The sequence below is a fragment of the Aquila chrysaetos genome, chromosome 20, assembly GCF_900496995.4.
Source record: "Aquila chrysaetos chrysaetos chromosome 20, bAquChr1.4, whole genome shotgun sequence".
Taxonomy (NCBI): Eukaryota; Metazoa; Chordata; class Aves; order Accipitriformes; family Accipitridae; genus Aquila; species Aquila chrysaetos.
In genome coordinates, this window is record NC_044023.1 from 16,222,995 (window position 1) to 16,237,596 (window position 14,602).

General features: G+C 45.8%; 1 protein-coding gene across 26 annotated transcripts in view; it reads right to left on the reverse strand.

Annotated features, from left to right (window-relative positions):
* Window positions 1-14,602, reverse strand: part of CADPS (calcium dependent secretion activator) — a 222,736-nt gene that overhangs the window by 68,394 nt on the left and 139,740 nt on the right. For 15 of the 26 annotated variants that reach the window (XM_029996009.2, XM_029996006.2, XM_029996007.2 and 12 more), the window contains 4 exons: window positions 13,996-14,183; window positions 3,647-3,748; window positions 2,652-2,715; window positions 1,756-1,879 (listed from right to left, as the gene is read on the reverse strand). In XM_029996009.2, the coding sequence (XP_029851869.1) occupies window positions 1,756-1,879; window positions 2,652-2,715; window positions 3,647-3,748; window positions 13,996-14,183 (478 nt within the window). Of the gene's footprint in view, window positions 1-1,755; window positions 1,880-2,651; window positions 2,716-3,646; window positions 3,749-12,767; window positions 12,933-13,995; window positions 14,184-14,602 lie in introns of all 26 variants that reach the window. The other 11 variants (XM_029996004.2, XM_029995996.2, XM_029995986.2 and 8 more) reach the window with 1 other exon arrangement.

A 14,602-nucleotide genomic window follows, 5' to 3' on the forward strand; every position in this document is an offset into this window, starting at 1 on the left:
AGCATGCTTGGAAATTGGTGTTACAACCACTTTTATAGAGATAATATCAAAAAGTGGCTGTGGCCAATCACAAATAAAGGAGGAGAAAAGCAGAAGAGAGCAGGTAGTGTGGAATGAACTATTTCTCTGAAAAGGTAGCTGGAAAAAAAAATAGGTTTGTTGCTTCAAAGTATTCCCAGACCTAAAAGTCACAGTGCGAAAAAGAGGGCAGATAATTAACACAACCAAGAAGAATTGAGGCACAAAAGGAAAAGTACACACTAACTGTTCTACTTTGGAAATGAATGCATTTTTACTTACAGATCATAAAGTTTGTTTTTGCATAGTTTTATCTGAAAGAAGAGAGCAAATCTTACCAACGAGTTAGTGATATTTACACAGAGAACCTAAGGGAGCCAGCCCTGGGTAGAAGCATCCATCAACAGAAAAGCTGCTTTTGATTCTCAGTCCTTCTCCATCCTCGTGAAGTATATTTAAACATTGCATTTTACAGAATACACCAATTAAAATATCCTGTGAAGTTGAGTACTTTGATAAATTGCCTGATAATACAGTGCTTATGAAACCTTCGTTTCTTCTCTATTTTTGTCACTCATTACCAAGTCAAGAGTTGATAAACATCCTTTTAGTGCCCAATTCTTAAGTGTTTCTCACTGGATGCATAACAATGAATTCATTACCACTGGTACACAATTTGCATCGTTAGACAGAAAAAAAATGGAAAAAGAGAGGACATGTCATGTACAGAACCTGGACAATTTGTCATATAATAACCCAATTTTTCATGTAAACAAGAACTAAGAACAAATCAGAGGGAGTTTTGGTGGTTTTTTTTTCTCCTCTCAATATTGTCCTAGAGGCATACAACGATAATCTCAGCTGCGGGAAAGCTTCACATCACACATGACAGAAACCCAAAGTCTAGAGCAGAACATACCATTCATTTGGAACATAGAGGTTTAAGCAATTGGGAACTCGGATAAAGTTGGGTAATAGTTTCAAGTTGGGAATAGCAGCCAACAAGGTACCAACGTAAACTGATTAACACGTAAAGAACGACTGGATCGTAGAGCTTCAGCTAACACGTATCCTCCAGCAAGCTTTAAAATGTCTTTTTGATGGCTACATGTGTCTCTGGTCACTGGTTATTATTCTCCCATAACTTAAAAGGTCAATAATATCAGCTATGCCAGATTTAGAGTGACAAGAAAGAAATCTGATGCAAGTATGGGATCACTGATCAATGACTGCTATGCAAACTGCAAAGACAATGAAATACTCCCAGAAAAAAGACATTTTAAATGGGCTACAAACGATTAAGCATAGATTAAACAGTTTTTCAGCTTCTTATTTTTCATTTGTTTCCTGAACTCCACTGTCACAAGCAATTAGCTGCACTATACCTTCAGCTACAAAGATGACATCCCAAGTATTTCTCAATTTGTTTTTTAAAACCACGACATGAGTCTGAATACTACACCACTGGCCAAATGCACTAACGATCAAAAAAAAAAAAAAAAAAAAAGCTACAGTTCCTTTTAACTGTTTCCTCTCTCTTTTCCAGAAAAAGAAACGTTTTGCATAGCTTCCATTCTTAACTGCTTCCGAAGCCAACACCACAAAAATGATTCAGAATCACATCAGTTTTATTGACAAGCGAATAAATAGCAAACGAGCTTCTTTTAAATAGCTCCCAGCCACAGTTGCCACCTAGAAACATAACAAAATTGTAATTTCACAAAGAAAGAGCCTTACCTTCAATTTTGGCATACTCTGATAGTCGAGTATAATTGACTAGAGCTGCTTGCTCCAAGCATTTACGGATGACTGTTTTTACCTCCTCTTGAGGGACCGGAGTAACTATGTCTTTCATCAGAACCTTGACACAAGAAAATCTGATTTGTTGTGGCATCGGGCACACAGGACTGCTTTTCTCCAAGCCCAGCACATACATCCATTCCTACACTAGCGCTGCGTGGCTCTTGGGGTATGCGTACAATAGGCAGGATCCACTACAAGGTCACCTTGGCCAGCTTGAGACATGGGACCTACCCCTGCCGTATCATTCCCCTTCTGTATCTATCCGTACCCTATGGCATGCCCTGAAATCCCTGCTTCTGTTTTTTTAGGGCATGACATTAAGATCTACCACAACTTCCCCAGTGCCAGGCAACGTTATGCCCTTCCCGGGCTCTGCTGATTGACTTGGGTTTAGGTCTGGGCTTGGCCATACTGCGTGTTAGCAGAGGTGAGAAGGATGTCGGAGCAGCAGGAAGGCTGAAATAAGAGATGGGGAGGATGATGGTGAGCACGTTTCCTATGCCCGAGGGGAATGAGCCTGCCTTGAGATGGGAATTTCACCGGACAGCAGCCAGGCATCGCTTACAAGGGTCTGCGGTGTAGATGCTTGCCAGCGACATCCTCCACTATCAACACAGACGCAGGCTGTGCTGCCTTTAGTGGCCAGGCTACGCACTGGCCTCCGAACTGAAGCAGGAGAGATAACAGCCCTACCTAACACCCCACATTTCAATATTAACTATGATTAATTACACGTCCTGTGCAAAAACAACAGTTCCTCTAGCTCTTCTGGATGGAAAGATACATGAATACAGGTAATTTTAACTACTCTCTGTTATTCTTATGCTTACCCTTTCCAGCAGCGATAGAGTAGCTTTTAGTGCACCTTCCGGACGGCCAAATGGAAAGCAGTACCTGGAAAAACCACATCATGTTAACAACAAAGCAGGTGCATGCAAACAAGCCTTTCCAGCACTATAAAGATGCTTTCCTAAATACGCCCAAGCAATGACCTAGTCCCTCTGCCTGGAATGAGCAGTCTTTCTACAAGGTAATTTTCTGAAAGGGTTTGATGGCGTGGACACTAAGGCAGCAAAACAGAATACGGGGTAGTAATAAGCTGATAATTTTAGCAGCTTATTAAATCTGGGTGTCACCTGGAGAGTTTTTAGATCTCATAGGAGTTAAAGATCATCTCCTTGTAAAGATGAAAAAAAAAAGCCCCTCTGGAAAGGACATTTACTTCGAGCAGGAGACCCATTGATGCACCAGGCTGTAGGTAACCGGCTGAACCAGCCACCGGCCCTGGCGAGTGGCAGCTCCAAGGGGCTCCCGCAGGGACTCTGTGTGCAAATGCACATCACCCCTCTGCCTGCAAACGTGCACCACCCGCCCCGGAGCCGGCTGGTGTGCTGGGGGCAATTCGTCCCTTTCTGGGGGGGCAGGATCCATCCTTTCCGTAACTGCAACATTCCTGCAGAAAGCCCTGCTTGGCTGTATACTAAGGAGAAGGGAAAATAGATGGGTAATAACTGAGCAGAGGGGAAAAGTGTAATAAGAGGATAAGGGATTTTTGTTGTTGTTATATTTGAGAAAAAATCCGCAGCGTTACCATGCCTGTGGGAGCGAGATGGTTTGAAATATCCTTTAAAGGTTATATATATTTAAAATCAGTCTCCAGCTACAAACATGCTACAGTGCAAGCTTCGCTGCCCTGTGTAGGTCTGTGCCACTTCTGCAAAATTCCCGTATGCGTTCAAAACCTGCCTTTTGGCTTTGCTGCTTATAGGAGGGAGCCGGGAGGAAATCAGTCCTCTCGCATTCAGCCTGGGCTCTCTGCCTTTACCTAAAATGTGTGATCTGATTCTCCAGAAGCAAACGAAGCCGCTCCTTGATCTCTTCGAAACGCTCTTTCTCGTCTACGGTCACCGTTCCTATCCCGTCAGGCCTGGAGGAGAAATGCCACGGATGACTCAGACTCCACCTCGCCACCCCGGTAACTCATCCCCACAGCACACAGCACGCTGCCCTTTCGGAAAGGGACGTCACCAACTGTGAGACCCAGGACAGAGGATGTGTCACGCCGAGACACGGGTGGTCACGGCAGCACCGCTGCCGAGGTACCAAATATACAGAAAGCAAGAAATATTCTCTCTCAGAGTGATAATCTAGATGTGGACACCCCCACCCCCCCACCCCGCTTTTATTTTTCCCGTGATAGAGAAGCTGGGAAAAAAAGAATCCCCTTTTAAATATAGGTATGTGACAGGGAGCACAATGCCAGCTCTCACTGCAGGATTGGGCCCACTGCTGGCAAAATAGGGACTCAATTTCTGCAGGAAAATTCAGCTGCTAATTTAATACAGTTCACAGTATAAGAGAGTATCGTCAACAGGCATATATACAAACAGAATATAAAATTCTGCACTCCTTCATAACCGCTGAATCACCCCATTATAGTGATTTCTTGAAGTGAACCATCTTCAATGTATTTTTTGCCAAAATGCCGCCTAGAGAGCGACACGCATTTTGTATTTGAAAATGCAATGCCTTTTCGGTCATTTAATTTTGATTTATAAAAATTAACACATCGATACAATTTATCAAAGATCTTCTCGGACCACGTACTACCCTCTTGTACTTCAGGAGTGCACAGGAGTGCATTGCGAGACACCCAGGTCCTGCTGCCTTGGGGTATTTCTCATCTTTCACAGAGCACAGTGTGCAGGCGAACCCTGCCGAGGCTCTCCCGGGGCTGGATGATGCAGTGGTCCCCGTGCTCTTCCACCCCGTACCTCTGCCGATGCCAACCCATCCGAGAGCCAAAAGCGGCAATCCCCTCCTTCTCCCCCACACCCACACGGCAAAACACGCCGCGCAGCAGCATCCCGGGCGAGAGGAGAGAGCCGGTCTAATCCATCCACCAAGGGAATCGGCCAGGCAGACAACCAACGGCACGGCTTCCCATTGCCGGCGAGCAAAGTCTACGGATTTGCGTACTCCTGGGCAACTCTGCTGGCACAGGCGCTCTTTAGGTAATGTAAGACGTCTTAAAATTGAACAAATGTTCTTACTTAAAGGCCTCCTCCAGTGTTCAGCTTAAGCTGCATAAATCCGCAGTACTAGACTGGTTTGGCTATACAAAAGACTTGGCAAGGGATTACAAAGCTTCTAATGAACCTCCTGTCAGGGGTTAATTGGTTGGCTTTATTTTCCTCTTAAAGAATCAAAGGCCCTAAACTTAAAAAAAAAAAAAAAGCTATAAAAATTTAAAAGCTATAAAATCCGTACAGTCAATTCTCCTTGACCCTGCATTTAGCAAGCTCTTAATATCATAAATATGAACTCTGATATTCCAACACAGGTGAATGAACCATTAAAATATTTCGGAAGAGGAACTTGCAAACGGTACATGATATTTACCGCAAAATTTTAAAGCTAAATATACATTAAATAAAACCTGTAACATGGACACAGAAAAAGACTTGAATACCAGGGGATGTGTTTAAATTTAAGCAGCATTTAATCAGAAATCTTTACTTGATTATTTGCCAAATTCAGTTGTGTATTAAGGGAAAAAAAAAGGAAAAAAGATTTAGGCTGAAACTTGGATAAAATGTCTCAGCTGGGGAACACATTTCATAAACAATTTTGGAAGTATGGATCTGGTCTCATTAGTACCTAATTAGGACTAGTTATTTTGAAGAAATGAGCAAGCCACAAAAAAACCAAATTAGCTATCGAGCAAAAATTAATGTCTGAACACGCTTAATATATTTTTATTCCAAAGTTCCAGAAAATATTTAATATTCAGACAGAGATGTTCATGCCTTTTGTGATGCTGTGCACCTCACAGCGCCTGGTTTGCTCCCAAGCAGAAGAGCACATAATTCAAGGCAGACTGCAATAAATGCCGTACATTAAGGGGCAAGGTTGAAGCCCTCATTTGCCTTTTGGCATTCAGTTCTCCCCCTGTACCCGTAACAGCTCACAGAGTGTCACTAGGTTAATTGTATCAGCGCTGACAAACGAGGTAGGAAAAGCCGCCTGCCCTGGCAGTGATTTGCTGATGGACTGGAAATGCTCTGAAAGTTATGTAGTTATGTTACCCTTTGCTGGGTCAATAACCTCAACCGGAGAGACTTAATGGCACGATCTGACAGCTCCGGTTGGGTCGCAGCCCTTTCGCATGAATCGCAGTTTCTCACCGTATTCAAAGAGCTTCGGTTTTGCCAGAACCGGTTATTCCGCGCTCGCCACGTAACGACTGATGGTGGACACCCGAAACGGGCTGATGTGACAGCATCGGTCGCGTCCCGGCTGGGCAGCGGTGGCTCTGGAAGCATCGCTCTGAAAACACCGACCCACACGACGACGAAGGGTGGGCTCTGGAGGGGCAACCTCTGGCCAACGCGGCTCTCGCCCAAGCCACAACGCCCCAAGGGATGCCGACCCAACCACCAAGGCCCACACAGACCACGTAGGCTTAACCCCCTGGTCTTCGCCTTTCTCGGGGGCTTTGTGAGCCAGGAGGACATCGGAGCCGGCGGCTCCGGCCACCGCTCCCTCCGTGCAGGGCCCGCCGCGCGGTGTAAACGCGCGCCGCTCTCGCGTATCATGCTACTGCAAACTTGAGACAATCCACAGGTCAGCTGTAGCCATTTTTGGAGCAGCGCGGATGTCTGGAAGGGCCTGCCAACCGAGAGCCATCACCACGGCAAGGACTCCCTTTCTCACCCAGCTGTGGACTATATTGCATCTGACATGATGAGCATCTCTTGAATCTACCTTTCAAATTTTCGGCAAACCATTTTCTCACTGTCCTTCACAAAGTTGACATTTTCGGCAGCATGATAGGAAAGATGTCATGTCGGCTGCTTTTCAAGTTGTTGTCACAGTGGTTAGCACCAGTTCTGTCATCTTTGCTTTCCTCACAATCCCCCATCTTGAGCCATGTCACAAATAATAATACTTCCAATGTTTTTGTCAAATTTCAAATACTATAACCCAGCTGCACATCTTCAGATTTACTAGTTATGTTAATCTTTGTTGCTCATCTTCCCAGAAGCTGAAGCGTTAGGAACTCATTAATTAGTGACAAATGCAGGATATACATAGAACTAGAAAAACACTACCCAAAGCCTTGCACTTAATTTATTAGCTCCATAATTTTGAAACCTAATTAAAAATTCAAGTCAAATATACTTTGAAAATGTAATCTTTTTGGGGAACATATTTATTTTCCCTTTTGCAAGAACACAAAGGGTATATAACTTGGCATCTCTATAATTTAAGATTCACTTCTGTGCTCTAGACAATTCCAGTACGTGGCTGATGGGGCTGAAAAAAATCCCCAGGAGAAGCTCAAGTCACACCAGCTCATTCTGATGCTTATCGGCAATTTTGTTTTCGGCAAAGGTCTCCAGCTCAACTTTGCTATTTGCTATTTGATCTCACGGACAGAAGCACCGACTCCTCCAGCGAGCAGCATTTCTGCAGCAAGGCTAGCTAAAACGCAGCTGAAGGAAATGGATGTTCTCACACACAATCATTATTAGACTGAAGCAGTGATGGGGAACGAGAGGAGAGCAAAAGGGTGAAAAAAAGTTCTGTATGTACATGGTATATACAGATGCACAAAGGACAGAATGGGTTTGGGACTATGAATTTGGGTTAACAAACAACATAAACGTTTCCATCTGTGTGGAGACACAATTTCATCTGATTCTCTATAGCTCCTGCTCACGGACACTTGAGGTGTATGGCAGAAGTTGTGGGCACAGAGGGAAGCAGAAGGGCAAAAAAGGCAAGAAAAATAAATAAGGAGATTTTTAATTATAAGTAAACAAGTTTAAAATCACTCCTTCTGCTGCAGATTCACTATGTTGGCTCTCAACTAGTAAATTCCCACTGTAAATATTTCATAGGAAAAGTTTTAAATGCCGCTTTCCTAACCCCCCCTTGTTTTTAAGTTTTAAGCCACAAAAACAACAACATCAACAAAGCAGGTGGTGAAATAAAAAAAAAAGGGTTGCAATTTAAACAGCAAAAATTATAGTCCTTGTTTAGCTTAGATGGTTTGTGCAAATTCCGGGGTTAATTATAAATTATAATTAGGACCTGTGATCCTAAGGCCACTGCTTTATTCTACAAGCCCCGCCTCCCCCCATGCCCTTTTCTAATTATACCCAGTGCCCCTAGGGCTAGTTATGCTGCTAAAACAAATATATCAAAATGATTTTTTAACAAAGACTAATATATGAAGCAATAGCATGCATTTGTATGCAATTATAAATATACGCTATAGCTCCAGTGGGTTAATCTCTTTGACATAAGACTGTATGAAATACCATGGCGGCTTATAAATGAAAAGACATACCATCTTTTACACCTTTTATGTTTAACTTGTCTACACTTTTTTTTACTGGGGAAAATATTGCTTACACGTAGCAAACAGATCTTTGCACGCACTGTGAGCCCTGGCATACAGAGCCAAGGAAAAAAAAACAATGTCAAAAACTGATGCAAATAATTTGATTTTTGAAGTAACAACTCAAATATAAAACACGTGCTGCCTTCAGCTCCCTTGCTGGTTGCCAGGTGCAGCACATATGAGCTATACAGTAAACATCGATGATTAGTGCCTTGGACGGCATGTGTCAGGATAGGCTTTCAAAGGATCCCTCGCAGGAAGACTCGCCGGCGCGAAGTCCCACCGGTTGCACGGGGACCGGCTCTGGGGACGCGGGCGGGATCGCAGCTGCCTGCCTGCCGCCTCCCACCTCTCCCCCAGCAAACCTGACCTGAAAGAGCCCACCTGTTTAGACCCCTCGAAAAAAAGCTCATTCGGCAAACGTCGCTTTTCGCCGAACTCCCCCTTCTCCCGGGAATTCACGCCGCGCGGGAAATGCCGGTCGAAAGCCCTTTGCTCAGCCCGGCCCTCCGACCGCTCTGCCGGGCGCTGCCCAAGCCGCCCGCCCGAGATGCTGCCGAGCGCGGGAGCCATTTCGTCCTCCCAACTCCTGCCTTCGTTTGGCGTGGGCTCTCCTCCGCGCCGCAGCGCCGAGCCAAGACACGGCTCGTCGCTTCTCATGTGCGATCCACACCCCTGACGTACCGCGGCTGAACCGGATTGTTTCTGAGCACTGCCATCCTACACCCATTGTAATGAATCACGTCAGCCCGCCGCACAGAGCTGGTTATCTGCTGGTGGCTGGCAACCCACCGCCCTTCAGCACAGACACCGCATCCCATCCGACAGACGGCCGTCACGCACGCCCTGTCACCGCGGACTTATCATAGGGTTGGTCGGGACACGGTGCCGGCACCTAACGAAAGGTTACGGCGTTACGCCCTGCCAGATTTTAACCTGCCTTGCCGCAGCCGGGGCTAGGCGTCTGAATGAGACGTGGAAACCAAACACGGAGCACTAGGGAAGCATATGAAGATACTGGGATGAAGAGTTCATAGGCTTACTACTTCTTTCAAGGGACCAAAACCATCCTGTTTTGTTTTTTTAACTAGCTCTATGGAAACCTTGCCTTTATGTGAAACAGCCAGATATGTAATTAGAATACAATGGAAAAAATTACAAATATGTTACGCAGGCTTTTCAGTTCCTCGAGGTTTATGACAGTAACATTATTTCTGCTGGCTTACAGTTGTAAAAAACTAACGAAAGCTAATGGTAATGTTAGCTAATGAAAGAGCTACTTCTTCAAAACAAGTTTGATGCTGTAAAATGCAGCTTACAGAGGAAAGGGCAAGTCACTAGTATACCAAATTAATTAACAGAGAGACTTGTAGCTGCTTGGACCTTGGGTAAATAGTCATTGAACAACTTGCAGAAAATGACAGTGTTCAGTCGTTATTAGACTGGAGGGGATTCAGTCCGGCATCCTGATTTTGATAAGCTCAAGGTCTGCTAATACCGAGCATGGACACAATCAGTGTTTTAGTCTTACTTTTAAAAGTTCGGGATTAACAAGCACAGAAAGAGTCTTTTTTGGTGCCAACTTGAAAGTTTAACAATAAAGTCGTTATATGCCCAAATAAAAAGGCACAAGCGGAACCAAGGTCACTCCTGAAAGGGGCAGGAACCACTGTTCAAGGTTTAGGCGCTAACTTTGGGCCTGGGAAAGCTGAGCTTAACTTTCTGCTCCGCAACGCCTCTCCCATGCGCAGGCAGGGAAGCAGCGAGGCTCCTCTAACACATCACTTCTCCGCGTGTCAAACGACGCTGGCAGTACTGTCATAGCCCTCCGACGTGAGGACAGCGACAAACATGGAAACAGAAGGCAGGGAAAGACCTGGGCGATCATGTAAAACCTTTCATAATTTTACCCCAAATCACAATGTCTTCTCAAAACCATTCCTGCTTCTTGCCTTCGCTAGTTTTTTGGAGGACTATCAATAAAGGCAAGCAACACCCTCGGTGCTATAGTGGTGGTACCAAAAGCAGAGAGACATCAATAAATGCACAGCGTGTGTTGTTGGATGTCTGAGTAACACTATGCTTTTCTTACCTGTCACATAGGTACATGCATCAGAAATCACATCGTCTTTCATAACGGCAGGACTTTACAAAAGGCATCGAGTGATACCTGGTGGACAAAACCTTTTTATCAACTCACTAGTGACCACAACAGTGAAAAAGCCTCGAGTTCCTCAGTCTTAGTAAAGAGCAAGTACCTGGGTAAGAGCAAACCATGCGGATATTCAGCAGTCTTTGCCTCTTGCTGGTCCCTGCCTTCCTGACAGCCCGCACCCTACATATTCAGGTGTCTGCAGAAGGTTAAGCTTAGGACAAGCAATTTACATTTAACTCCATTTTTACTTGGAAAAGGATGAAATTAACAGAAAAATTAAGGGGACTGTCATGCAAATAGTAGTGATTTACAGCCTTGGTTTGGAGAGATTATGTCAGGCTTTCAGGGCTCTGAATAAGCTCCATGAGCCCAAAGGAGGGGGGGGACACCAAACCCCGACACATAACGCAACAGGGCTCCAAAACGTCCCCCAGATCCCGCTTTGACCATTTCACCTGCTGGGGCCGCAGGGTCGGCTCCAAGCTGGAGGTGCATTTCCACCAGCGGCCGTCCTGCTCCCGTTCCGGCTGCGGCGCGGCAGCCGTGCCGCCGAGGCGGGGGCCGGACGGGCGAGGAGGCTTCGTCCCCGCGCTGACGCCTGTCATCCTGTCAGCCTTGACCTTCGGGCTGTCCTCAGCATCCGCACCGCAGCCCGCCCGCACTTCCCCGCTGACTGCGAGCGACTGTTGTCTCGCTGCCTGACCTTACGCAAACACGATACAAACAGACAGCCCACCTCAGCTCCATCACTGTCTGCTGCTAATACAGGAGATTGATAGCCACATGGAATTATCTCCCTGCTCGACCTTCATTACTGGGTGGCATATTCTGACTGACAGCCAACCTCATTCTGGGGAAAGCTGAACCACCCGTTCGGGTTTTTTTTAAAGTGAAGGAACTTCCTTTTGTAAAGAAAATCAACACTTTCTCAGTTTTGACAGAAGAAGAAGCCTTTGTTAAACAGAAGAATGTCTCGGAACTCGAATCTTTCCCAGAGCACCGTGCATACCAATAACGACGCAATACACGGCTGCTCCAAGATGCTTCATCGGACACCGTGCCAGGTCCCGGGGCAGGCACGCTCCCGCCTTAGCAAATTTTACACGGAAAGTTTCCAGCTCTGCCACGAGCTATAGGTTTCCTGGGGAGCGCACGGCCAGCCCTAAGGCAACGAGCAACGTATGGATGCAGCAGGTGGGAGGAAGGGACGTAGCTAAAGCGAACCCGGCTTTACACACGTCGCAACTGCCAGTAAGGACTTCATGGGTAAATATTGGCTTTCTGTCGCTCTCTGCCAGCCAGCTCGCAAATGCATGATGCATGTGGCCTAAACAGCTTTCTGAAAAGAAATCGTGACTCTTCCACCCAGATATTCAGATTTCTGATATAGACACGAACGATACGGAGTCGTGTTTTCTCTCAGACCCCCTGCGGTCCCTTTTTGTGACCTCCCGACAGCAGAGGCCAGAAACCGCACCCCGCAGTCTCCGCACCAGGCTCCCAGGCGTTACGCCGAGCGTGCCCTCGGTGAGAAAGTGCAATGCCGCAGCCTTGCAGCTCTAGCACAGAGCCTCCCGTAATCCCCAGGTAACAGAGAGACGGCAGCCACCAAGAAGGAATGTGAACCTTCAGCCTTCCGATGTGAAGTCAACCATCAGCTAAAGACAGCTAAGTCATAGCAAAACATCTAATTCCTTTCTCGGAATATTTTAAATGAATTATTTGAATAGCCTGTCCGTGGCCGAGTTGCCCGTTTGGCAGTGCCCAGCAGCGTCCCAGCACGGCGCAGCAGCCGCAAGCAGCCCTGGGCGGCTCTACAGGCACAGGACTGGGGTCTACACACCACACGGGTTTTAAACAGGACATTTTCCTAAGCCCACAACTCTCCAGCCTCACGGGGAGGGAATGGCGGGGCGTCACCTTGGCCAGTACCGTCAGATACCTCCTGATGAAGAGGAGGCTCCAGCTCTGGCTCTGCTGGGCCCTGTGCAGAGGTACACGGGGTAGCTGCGACTGGCATCCAACCTCCTCTCTGTTTTGGGCCAAATGGCCTTTGAACCAGGTCCCGTCCCCACAAGAGGCTCCTGCCTATGGAAAAGGGGTGATGGGGGCAGCCAGTTTCACCCGCCCGGTCCCATCCCCTACACGCCGTGTGAGCCATCTCCTAAACGCACGCCTAAAAAACCTCAAGGACCTGACCCGCTACGGGACGTGGGTGCCCAAATGCCATCCAACTCCCAGGAGAGTGTCAGACCCGAATGCTGGTGCCGCAGCGGGTCTCCCAGTGCCGCAGGGAAGCAAACTGCCCAGTGTGCTCAGTGACCGAGGAGCCCCATGCCCTCTACAACACACTTCTGTGCACTGCGCGCTTTCACTTACCTTTTCGGCTCTGGATTCGGCTGGGATTTGGAATCTTTCCTTTTTTTGGACTCCTTTTTGGAATCCTTTTTTGTCTCCGCTTCAGCGGCAGAGGCATGAGACACTTTGCCCCCCTCGCCTTCTGCGCTTGGCTGGGACCCACCAAGTAATTCTGCCATGTGTTGGCTTTGGGGAGTGATTGAAACGCGGGGGGCAAGGCCAGCAGCAAAAGTGAAAGAAACAAGAAGAAAGCATGAAAAAACTCAAAATAAAACAAAAGGAAACTAAACTGAAAGGAAACAACTGAAATCAAGTAACAATTGGCAAAGAAGGAACGAACAAGCAAAAGAAAGTCAGAACTAAAAAAGAAACTAAGGAAGCAAAAACTCGGTTTCCATGACAAGATGTATGAAAGTAACTGCAAAAGCAAGCGGCAGCCTTGCAACGTGAAACCTGGGCAATGTGTGTCATAATTCAGGATGGTATTTACCAGAGGGTTTATGAAAACATGTAATTATTTTATAACATTCCTTTCTTCAGCAGCATATGCAGGATAGAGAGGGATATCTCCAAGTATATAATACAACTTAACAGAAAAAAAGCAGAAAAAGAAGCTGCAATATATGCTACAGCTGTCAACAAAATAAAGAGAAAAGCAAAAAGCACAGCTCCAGTTCCTCCCATCAAAGGTTTGCCACGTTTGAGAGAAAGGAACGGGCTACTTCTGAAATTGAAATTGCTTTGCAACAGCAGCAAGATAAAATTTTCAGTTATGCCTAAGCGGTTTCCGAACTGACGTCACGTGGACTTTAAATGAGACATGGGTGCCCGAGGGCTTAAAGCCCTTCTGAACACTGAGGTTTGATACTGCTGAAAATTTCACTGCTGCAACTTGTCAGATCCTCTCGCAAAGCAATTAAATCAGCACAGCGTATTGTTTGCTTCTATTTATTCAACCCCTGACAGTCACATGTACTTCAACCCTATCTTGTCCAGAACTGCATCTAGCAGGTGCCTGGGTAAGAAAGTTAAAACCCCTTATTTCTGGATCCTCTACGTGCATTTTTATTGCTTACATTAAACAAGCAAGGAAACAAACAAACAAACAGACTATGCCACTAGAAGCGCTGCTGCCAAACATCCACTGTGAAAACAAATTGGGGACTGTTGTGCATTATCCAAGGAAACCTATATTTGACAAAGTCATCCCTTGCTGGCAGGGAACCGCTAGCCAAGAAGAATTCCTTACCTGTTGCCATGAACATGTGATGCACAAAAGGCAAAGCTGTAGTGAAGTAAGGTGGGGTCAATCATAGCTCCGTTTTCTGCGCGCTCTAGCAAATCTCTGAGGTAGCAGAGATGTCTGTGACAGCCTCTCACTCCATTACGTGCACAATACTCATCTAGCACAAAGACCTGGCCAGGACTAAACCAGCCCTGTTTAGAAATAAAGAGACTTGATTTTAAATATAAGTTATTAAATACAAAGGCTATCAGATTTGGAGGTGTAGTGGTCAACTGTTCTAATAAAAGAAATACAAACCTAAGGCTATGTTAAGGAAAAAGGAGAGAGGTCACTCTTAAACAATACAGTCTGTATATCATCACCCAAACACAGCATATACTCAGTGCAACTGTTAACAAAAACATATTATGCTACCATTACAGGGAAATGTCATTTAAAATGCTGAAAAGTTAGGCCAGTTCATGTCAGTGCCTAGCAAAAAAAGACAAAAAAAAAAAGACAAAAAAAAAAAAAAGACTTACACCTTTAAGAGATGACAAAGGTTTGGTTATTTAAATAGCGTGAAACAGTAATCTCATTTCGGGGATGGGATTGTACATTCGGCCAGGAG